At 46.8% G+C, this 11,470-nt stretch overlaps 1 protein-coding gene across 1 annotated transcript in view; it reads right to left on the bottom strand.

Moving 5' to 3' along the window:
- The window catches only part of LOC107294047 (cell division cycle protein 27 homolog), a gene marked incomplete in the record, with an annotated part of 101,938 nt that overhangs the window by 72,671 nt on the left and 17,797 nt on the right, over window positions 1-11,470 (bottom strand). The window contains 1 exon segment of the mRNA XM_015823253.1: window positions 3,765-3,840. Coding sequence (XP_015678739.1) covers window positions 3,765-3,840 — 76 coding nt within the window.

Raw genomic sequence — 11,470 nt, 5'->3', positions numbered from 1 at the left:
GTTAAGACGCATGCGGTTCATTAAGTGAATATGAGGTATCTCAGGGTGGGGAAGGCCAGGGAGGGTCTAGTGGTGGAACAGACCCCCAAGGCCTCCCCGACCCACTAACATACTTCATGCTTCCCCCTCCCTTCATGCCACACCGGACTCACCTTGAAAAGGTCCATCTCCTCTCTGCTGCGGTTCCTGCTGCTGCCCAGATCTGAGGCTGGGGAATGTTTCTACGTGCCTCTGGAGGCTGGATCCAGGCATCGGAGGCCTTTTTCAGGCCGCTGCGGCCTGAAAGTGAGGCCAGGGCACACTTCCACGTGTCTCTGGAGGCCCAATCCAGGCGTCGGAGGCCTTTTCCAGGCTGCTGCTGCCCGGAAGTGAGACTGGGGGATGCTTCCGCGTGCCTCCAGAGGCCTGATCCAGGTGTTGGAGGGCTTTTCCAGGCTGCTGCTGCCCGGATCTGAGGCCAGGGGACGCTTCTGCGGTCCTCCGGAGGCCCATTTTCGGGTGGCAGCAGCCTGGAAAAGGCCTCCGACACCTGGCTCCGGAGGCACGCAGAAGCGTCCCCCAGCCTCAAAGCCAGGCGGTAGTGGCCTGGAAAAGGCCGATGCCCAGATCCAGCCTCCAGAGGCACATGGAAGCGTCCCCCGGCCTCAGATCCGGGCAGCAGCAGCCTGGAAAAGGCCTCCGGCGCCCGGATCCAGCCTCTGGAGGTACGCAGAAGTGTCCCCTGGCTTCGGTTCCGTTCTCTGTTGCAGAGAACAGAGGCCTAAAGTAGCATGAGAACACACAAGATCAGTAGTGTGAGATCTCGCGCCACTGATCTCGCGTGATCTTGCGTTACTTTAGGCCTCCATTCTCTGCGAATGCACCGAAGGCCTGAAGCAGCCAAGAAAGCGAAGGATCTCGATCTTCACAGGGTGAGTATTGAAGGCCTAGTGCCTAGGGAGACCCGGGGTGGGGGTGGGGAGGGAATAACCAGGGTGAATGTTGCATTGCCACTGCGGTCGATTGTAAGGGTGAATGACTGTCGTGGTGTGGCAACATTCGTAATTTCAGGATTTGCTCATAAGCACTAGGGGGCGCTTATCGCATAACTTTGAACGTTCGCGAAGGGAATGCTCTCAACTCGGGGATTACCTGTATGTAAATATGAAATAATATATGTCTATGGAGATTCTCAGTCATCCAGGTCATAGTTGTCCGAAAGATGCTTTTTCATGAGGCAACTGGACTTTCTAGGTTTTCTTTGAAGACGTTTCACTTCTCATTCAAGAAGCTTCTTCAGCTCTGACTGGATGGTGGGGAATGGAAGGATTTATACTCCTTGCAGAAAGCTGGTCATTTGCATTCTTTTAGAGAGTTGTTGAGGCCACCTGGAGGTTTATCTGTGTCATCAGGGTCGCCTGACTAATGCAAATAAGTGTGGAGCCTTCTTGGAACTGTTGAAAGGGCTTCCGGTTTTGACGTCGCGGCGATGCAGATGCAGGAAGATGGGGCTCTGTCTTTCGCGTTTGATTTCACCCTGCTGGGGGACCCTGGAAAGGGTTGAATGTCACCACGTAGAGGCGACAAGCAAGGATGGGACCCTCGTTGATCGCGGGGAGTGGGGGTGGCAGCCCTCCTGTTTGATCTGAGGAAGCCCTCCAAACCGGCGGGGGAAAGACTGGCTACATTCGCATAGCCAGTCAGAAGCTGCTGTCAACGGAAGACAACAAGCACTAAAAAGCAATCTTACAGCAATGTAGATGAAACTGGGTGAGACCTCAGCCTCTCTTTATGACTTTAAGACCTCTTCCTGAAAATCTGCCCAAAGCACTCCCCCCAATGAGGGAAAGGGAATTTCCGCCCCATTCCCTCAGGAAAAGAAAAGCAGCAAATTAGTTACTTGGGGAAAATGGAGAAATCTCCAAGACTAATTTGGAATTTTATATATATATGAGACTTGGAAATTTGGGGACTAAAAGTGCTTTTAAGACCTTTTTTTAAAAAAAAGAATTGAAAAGTTTACAATATAAATTAAAACAGGTTAATGACATCTAGTGGTGAATTACGGCACTACAACTTATTATGCCTAAAAGAAACCTGGCTTGAAGCCCAGAATTAGATAAGACTCTGGCTGGCCTTGGAAGTTTTTATTTTTGAGAATTGCAGCTGAGAAAAAGGAACAGACTTGGGGGCTGCTTATCTGTGTGGCAGAGACGATAATACTACTCTAAAATTGGCCTGTCTGAACTATGAACACAAATACTGACTTTCAGAACTGTATTGTGGAACTATTTTCCTGTAGAAGAAACATATACTATTGCCTGATATGATGGAACATTTTGGATTATAAATCTTGATTGATAAACAACCTTTAATGGTTCTTTCTTCTCCCTGGACAGAAAGGATACATTTCTCACTGGACAGAAAACATTGAATTTTACTTATATTTGCTTAGGGGAGGTTTAAGAACGGCTAGTTGGTTGGATAATTTATAAAGGCCACTTACAAAAAAATAAAATGGATGTTCCATACTTAGCTCTAAATGGTAAGAAACCATCCTTAACATCTGTCTCCAGAAGCCTCAGTTTGACATACCACCAAGAAAATACTGATGAACCACGGAACTGTTGAAAGGACTGTGCTGTAGACTGGAAATAAATGATGTAGACTGGAAATAAATGTTGTCGTATCCCTCCCCCTCTGTTGAGAGAGGGCTGTTCAATTCTGACATAGATGGCGTCTTTGACCCCTCTTTCAAACCAGTGGTCCTCTCTGTCCAAAATGTGGACTTTGCTGTCTTCGAAAGAGTGGCCTTTGTCTTTTAAATGCAGATGGACTGCTGAATCTTGTCCTGATGGGTTTGTTCTCCTATGTTGTGCCATGTGTTTATGGAGTGGTTGTTTTGTTTCCCCAATGTACAGATCTACACATGGCTCACTGCATTGTACTGCATATACCACGTTGCTCAGTTTGTGTCAGTTTATCCTTGGGGTGGACAAGCTTCTGCCTTAGTGTATTCTTGGGTTTGAAGTGTGCATGTATGTTGTGTTGGCTGAAGATCCTCCTGAGCTTTTTTGATATTCCTGCAACATATGGAATGACTACATTGCTTCATTTATTGTTTTCTTCTTTGTCTGTTATGGAGGAGCTCCTGCTGGGTCTTTTTTGGGATTTGATGAAGGCTCACTTGGGATAGCCACAAGTTCTGAGGGTTTCCTTGATGTTTTAGTTCTTTTTCTTTCCCATCTTTGCTGGTAGGCAGGTCTTCAGCTTGGTGGTGTAGGGTTCTGATAACTCCCATTTTTGTGCTTCTTGGATGAGAAGCAAAATGTCTTCAAAGAAAAACAAGAAAGTCCAGTTGCCTTGTGAAAAAGCATCTTTGGGATGAAATAATATAATACAATAAAGTACCTTTCAGCATACAAGAGTACTTTCTACAACTTTAAAATGTTGTCTAATTTTCATACAACTAGATTACAGAGTAAGACCTCCTTCCAGCTGAGGGCTGAATGGTCAAAAAAGCCCAAATGTTGGCTTTTTTTAAAATAAGAAAAATTGCCGTTACCTTCACTGGACTATATACTCAGAATGCTGTCAATTAAAAATATATTTTCAAGCACAGGAGGACTCCTATACCACTAGTTAGCTGTATACAGATACCATCTATACTATCTATCAGACCACATTACCATTTACGACTTAATGGATAATGCTGAAAAAAAGCTTCAGACTATTTTAAGAATTCTACAAATAGTGCTAATCTTTATTTTAGAGCAGATTCATACCTTCTGCATACAGTCTCTCTGCCAAAAACACAGCATCCCGATAAGCATAGTGGTTAAGGGCTTGCCATATAGCAGCCTATGAGAAAGAGAAGAGAAAGAGAAGAATAATGATTATCATTACTGGATGCAAGCAAAAGAAAAAAGTGAAAAATACTGTATATTTCCAAATATTTTACTATGTCAACATGTTTACCTGAAATTATGTTTTAACTTGATTTTAAAACTAATTCTGTAATAATTTTTGAAATGCATTAGAACTAATAATTAACTAATTAACCTATTCTAATCTTGTTACTTTAAGCCACTGTCAACGCTGCTAACATCGGATGTTCTTGCTTTGACAACATATGGAGATGCATCCATTTTCCTTTACTTTAAGTTTTACTGTTAGAGTCAGAATTAGATGATACTGGGGGGGAGGAGGAGGAATGTGCATGGGAGATTAGTTAGACAAAACAATACTGTATAATGGTGAGAACCAAGGCTGTTTGTAATAAGAGATGATAAGACATGGCGGGATGAAGAACTGGGTGGAAAGCCAGCATTTCAAACTAATTGGAGAATGTGATTTATGACTGTTAGTAAGAGGAGGGAAAGCCAGATTTTGGCTTGGACTATGTACGTGCCGATGTGTTGCTACTCGAATAAAGATTCTTTAAGGTAAACAATGCCTCAAAGTTCTTTGAAGGGTTTCATACATTGGAACCATAACAGCCACCTTGAGGAGTGATCAGGATGATAAGCAGTTTAGAAAGGGAAAGTAAAATTAAACTATTTTCTGAAGTGCAGAAAAACATTTCAACTGATGAGTCAGCTCTTCATTGTTCTGGCATGTACACAAACAGGAAGAAGGAGATATGCAGAGCCTGCCTAACAGAGATCAAAGGAAAGCAGGAAGTGTGTACTTGAATGGTCAAAGGTTAAGAGCCGATTGCCGGACATACCATGCATACCAAACCAGACATATGGCTAAGATAGGGAAGAGGGAAGATATAGAGCCAACAGAGTGTTTGTTAGATAATTCCTGAAGTAACCATTATCTAAGATGTAGGAATAGGGATGGCATGGAGCCAATAGAAAGCCTGTTAGATAATTCCTGAAGTATCTATCAGTTGAAATTTAGGAATATGGATGGCATGGAGCCAATAGGATATTTGTTAGGCATCTACATCCTGCCTTAGAAAACTGTATAAAAACTTGTTCAATTCTTTGTTCTGGGTCCTAGCACTTTGCTGGCTGGGACCCCTTTTGCTGAAGTGCTTCAATAAAAGGAAATCAACCATGCACCTCAAGTCTGATGATCTTCATTGGCTTTGGCACCAGGCTCAGACCCAAATTTGGGGCAACAATCTGGGGGCTTGTCCGGGATCCGTGCCTGGATTTGACTGGAAGACACCAACAACCACTGGAGGAGGGCCCCTGGATGGGTAAGACTAGTGGCTGAAAGGTGTGTGAATGGTCTAAGATAAATTCCTGGTTGGTGACCAGGACTCTCTGTTTCTGTATACGTCAGCCACCCCCAAGTCCCACAAGCCTCTCTGGGCAATGACTGGGAACCTTGGAACGCATGGGACATTCCAGAGATCCGCGTGTCCCACTGATGCTGAGAGTGGCTTGATTGAATGTAATAAGCCACTGTCTAAATGAAAACCCAGCCCTGGTGCAGGTCCTTGGTGGCATCTTAGTCGAACCCAAAGGCTGAAACCCCAAAGAAATCGAGGAGCAGGAACATCCACTGGCAAAAGGGACAGAAGGGACAGGAATTTACAAGAATAAAAGGTAAGGACCGAATAGGAAACATTCCCAGGGGATAAGGGGTATCCACCTGAAATTCGGCCTTTAAAAAATGGGAAACAGTGGCAGTAAAAAGGCACTTGGTCGAGGTGCAACGAAGTGGCCGAAAGGGAAACTGCCCAAAAACACGCGAGTGGGTTGCATAAATTTAAGGGGATTGGATATAGGAACTAAGGCAGCCTTTTCTCACTACTGCATGTCAGTATGGCCATACTTATAATTTTTGTCCACAAGGATCAATTGGAACAGAAACATCATATTGAGATTCAGTTCTTGGAACTCTTTGTAAAATTGGCAAACAGTCCATTTCTGTTGCAAGACTGTGGGTGTGAAGGAACTTTTGTATTCACAGCATAGGATCCTAAGTTAAAGAAACCCAGTGCTCCCCTGGTTATAACGGAGGACTCTGAGACTGACTTGCCACTCCTTGTTTACCTGTGGGACGAACTACCCCAGGTGGTGAGGAAGTCCCAGAGGGCCGTGGCAGCTAGAGAACAAAGAGATCAGGTGACGAGACACTCCTATGACACTCGGTCCCAAACTGAGCTAAAACCTGAGATGCAGGCTACATTCAGGGAAACTATAGTGGCAGGAGCAGGAAACCAACTATGCCGAGTGTTAGTTTACACCCCATTTTCTACTTCGAATCTCTACAATTGGAAACAGCAAAAACCCTGTTATAGGGAAAACCCAGAGAAAATGCATTCTCTGTTTCTTTCTATCTTTAGAACACATAACCCCACCTGGGTATATTCAGACATTGATGGATGTTCTTCTAACACCAGCAGTACGAAGGTTGGTGAGGGGAGCAATGGAGCAGCAATTAAAGACAGAACATAATAATGATAAGCACTGGGAATGCCCCCCTCATGGAGCCAGAGTGGAATCTGGGGAATTCCATGGACAATGAGAGGCTTCAGAATTATCATTCCTTGGTCCTATATGGAATCCAAAATGGAGTTCCCAAAATTAAGAACCTCTCAAAGGTTTATGAAATTAGGCAAAAGAAGGATGAAAGTCCTGGGGACTTTCTTGAGAGAGAGTATATCAGGTTTTCAGGTAATATACTGATTTAGATCTGGAAGCCCCTGACAACCAGAGGATGATAAATATGATCTTTATAGGACAGTTGGCAGAGGATATTAGGAGAAAGTTACAGAAGGTGGAAGGAGGTCCAGAGAAAGGCACCTCAGAGTTAGTTGAGATAGCTTATAAAGTCTTCACCAACAGAGGACAAGAAGATATGAAGGAAGTTCAGAAGGCCCATCGAAATGCCATCTTCCTAGCCAATGCCCTGAAGCAGGAAAGGGGAGGAGGAAGGGAGCAACAAAGCGGAAGATGTGGGTGAGGAGGGGGAGTTCAGGGAACCTGAGGCAGGGCACACTACTCCACCTACAGTAAAGGGTGTGGAAAAGGGAGGGTCCCCTTGGGACCCAACTAGTGTGCCATTTGCAAAAAGGAAGGACATTGGAAGAATGAGTGCCTGGTGACTACAGTCATGCAGGTAGAAAAGAATGAAGGGGCCAGGGGCAGGGAGCTATTGCTCCCCCTACCCCCGAAACCCTGGTGGAAGTCCAAATTGGGGGAACTAAGCACCAAATGCTAATAGAAACAGGAACAAGCAGATCAGTCCATTATAAACCTATTGCTCCCCAAACTACCGATGGAGGCCCCATTGTTGGGGCCTTAGGAAAGGTCATATCAGCCCCATTCTTGCAGCCATTGGAATGTAAAATAGGGCGCACTGTATTAACTCACCAGTTTTTGTATTTGCCTGAGTGTCCAGTCCCACTTCTGGGAAGAGACATCCTTAGTAAACTGCAAGCAACCATAACATGCAAAGGGGAAAAGATAAAGATGAAAATACCCCAAGAAGAAATATGGAGAGCAACCACTTTAGTAATAAAGGAAGACCACCCCCCCCAATCTCACTGTCATGACCCCGTTGGAGCCTGAATCTGCGGAGGAAGATGAGCCGGAGCTGGAGCCCACGGAGATCAAGGGGGAGGCGTCGTTGGCTTCGGAGGAATATGGGGAGGAACAGGCTGAAGCAGGCCAGGGCCTTTCAGGATTGGGAAGGCTTGTAGGCAGGGAGGAACAGGGGCAGGATGACCAAGAGAAGCTAAGCAGTGAACGTGAGAGACAGAGCTCAGGCGATGAGCAAGGACCACCCCCTCCTGAGCCTCAAGCACGGAGAGTGGAGAAGGCAGGAGCAGCACAGGCTGACCCGACTACTCGGGAGGAGAGCACCCCGCCCCTCTCCACAAGGCACACCTGGGGACTGAGACTTAAGGATACGCTGTGGGGAGGGGCGTTTGTTGGGAACAAATGCTGAATTCATGGAGGGTTGTGTGCCGTTGCTGACATTGGACGTTTCCTGGACTTCTTGCTTTATTTCTTGCTTCCTGGACTAATTGATTTAGTCCCTTGCCCTGCTGGATTTCTTGCTTTGGCAGCCGTTGTGCTCAGAGCTTTGTGCTGGACTACTTGCAGCCAGAGGCTGCTGGAGGTGTGTGTGTGTGTGTATCGTCACTTTGCTCTGGGACTTGCCAGAAACGTAGGAGCATTTGGGGAACATTTTGAGCAATAAAGGGGTGGTTTGAACTGTCAGCTGACTGTGCTGCCTCTGTGCCATGTCCCGGGTCATCACACTCACCAGAAATAGAACATGCTGTGAAACCTTGGGTTAGGGCAGCGGGGCAGCTAGGAATGGCAGTTTTCACTGAGCCAATCATGGTCGCCTTAGCCCCGGGAGGACAAGTGGCCAATATAAAATATATTAAATGGGAGGCAAAGCAAGGTCTTCAGCCCATAATACAAGACTTCCTAGAATGGGGACTTATAACCCAAACATCTTCACCTTGGAACACCCAAGTGTTACCTGTTAAGAAACCAGATGGGACACCCTCACTCTCCATGCAGTAGTACCCAATCCATATACCTTTGTCAAGGCCGACTCATTCTACACTTTCACTCGAAGCTTGACAACAGAAACCAGGGAGGGGGGAGGAATGATTGGAATGTATGGGTGGCTGGGAGGGAATTGAGGAGTTCATGTGCACCGTCTGCGGCCTGGGAGAATCTCGACACCTCAAGGTCGAACGATGAGAGCCTTCTGAGCCAAGCAGACAAAGAGATTGCATTGGATTGGTAGACACTGGACAGTGGGTGGCCTAGGCAGGAAAAGGGGGATTTTAACTATGCAGTTTTCAAGCAAAAAGTCAGAACTGGCTTTGCTTTCTACTGTGCCTATATGGATCTATCAGTAAAGTTATACTCTTGGTAAAATAATGTCCCAGGAGTTTCTTTTGCTGCATATGCCAATGGGACAGTTAACAGCCTTGTTGACACAAATTAACCTGAAAGATAAGTGGTTCACGGTATTGGATTTGAAGGATGCCTTCTTTTGCATCCCGTTGGCAAAAGAGAGCCAACCAATATGTCAGATCCACCACCTTCGGCTTGGCACCTCGCTGGTGTCCTGCTATCAATGAACCGGGGAAGGGAAGGGGGCCAAATGGACCTATATGCAAGAATATGGTCCTGAAATAGCTACGGAAGGTGGCAAGGTGAGATGTGTCACCATGGCCCTGGAAGGGGCTGCAGTGAGGTGGATGGTCACCCTCCATAACAATGCTCCAGAGATGAGAAACTTCAATCGTTTCATGGCAGCGCTCCGCAAAAGGTTCAAAGACCACTTGGCCAACCAAAAAGCCAGAGACTGCATAAAAACTATCAGCCGGGGCGGAAGAGTGTGGCCGAGTACACCCAAGGTTTCCGTGACCTGGCCTACCGGCTCAACGACTGGCCACAAGATATCTTGATTGGCTGCTTCAAAGATGGGCTAACTGATGAGGTCTATAACACCTGCATCTCTAGGGGCGCCGACCCCACCCTTCATGGCTGGTACATGCTGGCAGAGGAGATCGAGATCGATCTGGCCCAAAACAAGCATCACCCAGGGAAAGGGTGGTGTAAATCCTTCCTGGACAAGAAAGAAGAGCTGAAAGTGCAGGGGGGTGCCCAGAGCCCCCAGTGATGCTCCACAGCTTGCTTCAAGTGGGGGAAGGAGGGGCACCGGGCCGCCGAGTGCAGATCCAATCGACCTGCCCAGAAAATGACCCCAGGCCCCACCAAGAAGCCTACCAAGCCACCCCCACCAGCCCACAAGATGGTCCTGGAAGGATTGGAGATCGTAGAGTTCACCCCATCCCCCAAAGATGGTGAGAAAACTCTGACTAGCCCAGTGGAGGGCCTGGGAGAGAGTGACACCAACTCCGATGAGGACCCCCTGGTAAGTGGCCCAGTCATCCTCATGAGGGAAACAGTTCAAGGGAAAAGGATGTTTTAAAAATAAACAGGATGATGTCGTGATTCCGTGCCAGCCTGTGATCCCGACAGCTGAGTCCAGGGAATCTGATGAGGAGGAGGAGGAGGGGCCTGCGGAGCCATTGGAGTCGGGGGAAGGCTCTGATGAGCTCCAAGACTTACATTCCAGTGAGGAGCCTGGCCCTTCCGCTCGTACTCAGGATGAGATGCAGCTGGGTGGAGAGGCTGGGTCGGACTCGGAGGATGCACAGCTGGCGGAAATGAGAGATACCCGCAAACAAAGACAAGCTAGGAGAGTAAACCAGAGAGAGACAATGGGGCGACTCCGGAGAAGTCATTGAGAAGCCACGCCTTGAGGACTGAATTACAAAAGGGGAATGTGTGGGCGGTGCTGGTTGCTGAAGGCAGCCGTTGCAAAGTACTTCATGGGATCATGTTCTGTTGGTATTGCCGATGACTAATTCTCTGTTTTGCATTGTGTTTCGTGTGGACAATTTCCTCCATTTGGATTGTGTTTTGTTGCTTTTGTTTTTGGACCATTTTGGCAGGTTTGTTACCAATATTAAAAGGGGTTTGTTTTCTTCTGAGTCTCCAGTCTATTTTCTCAAAAGGGGTTTTGTCCTTGTACATTTAACAAGGGCGGCCATAGGCTGGGACAGAACAGTTTGCCTTCAAACCTAACCCCCTACTATTATGGAGCAGCTACGTGCTGAGAATGCCCAGTTCTCCCAGCAGCTGGCTTTGTTGGCAGCCCAAGTGGCTCAGCTCCAAGCACACGTCCCTGCTGCTCCACCACCCAGGAGAAAATGCCAAGTTGCGATGCCGGACAAATTTGATGGCAATCCAGACATGTTTCCTGTTTTCATGGGACAATGCCATCTGTTTATCAGCATGAGAGCGGCTGATTTCCCCACTGACCGGGATAAAGTGGGGTTTATGATAAGCCTTCTCTCTGGTGCTGCAGCTTATTGGGGCACACCCCTGCTAGCCCAACCTAGTCCATTGTTGGACAACTTTGTGGGGTTTTGTGATTACATGCGGATGATGTACAAGGACCCCATTAAGACGCAGACCGCTACCCGACGTTTGAAAGCTCTGAGGCAGGGCCGACGCCCCCAACAGGGCTATATAAGTGATTTTCGGCTGCTTAGCCAGGATTCAGCCTGGAATGAGGCTGCGGTTAGGCGCTTCTGATAGATTGTGACCTCTGCGGGCCTTTCCAATGGGACGAAAGGCGAAGGGAAATGGGGCGTCACGATAGGATGTATAAAAATGACTGCTCAACGTGGCTCTTGTGTGGTCCGTTGCTTGAGAACTTCCTGCATGAGGTCTTGACTCGGATCCACCGCGCTTTGCAAACCACTCTTTTTCTTTTCTTTGCTAGCAATAATAATAATAATAATAATAATAATAATAATAATAATAATAATAATAATAATAATAATAATAATAATAATAATAGTAAAGTTGGAAGGGACCTTGAAGGTCATCTAGTCCAACCCCCTGCTCAGGCAGGAAACCCTATACCATTTCGGACAAATGGCTGTCCAGTCTCTTCTTAAAAACTTCCAGTGTTGGAGCAT

Source organism: Protobothrops mucrosquamatus, unplaced genomic scaffold, assembly GCF_001527695.2.
Source record: "Protobothrops mucrosquamatus isolate PMUCROS unplaced genomic scaffold, P.Mucros_1.0 scaffold1814, whole genome shotgun sequence".
Lineage (NCBI taxonomy): Eukaryota > Metazoa > Chordata > Lepidosauria > Squamata > Viperidae > Protobothrops > Protobothrops mucrosquamatus.
This window is presented reverse-complemented; position numbering and strand designations above follow the sequence as displayed.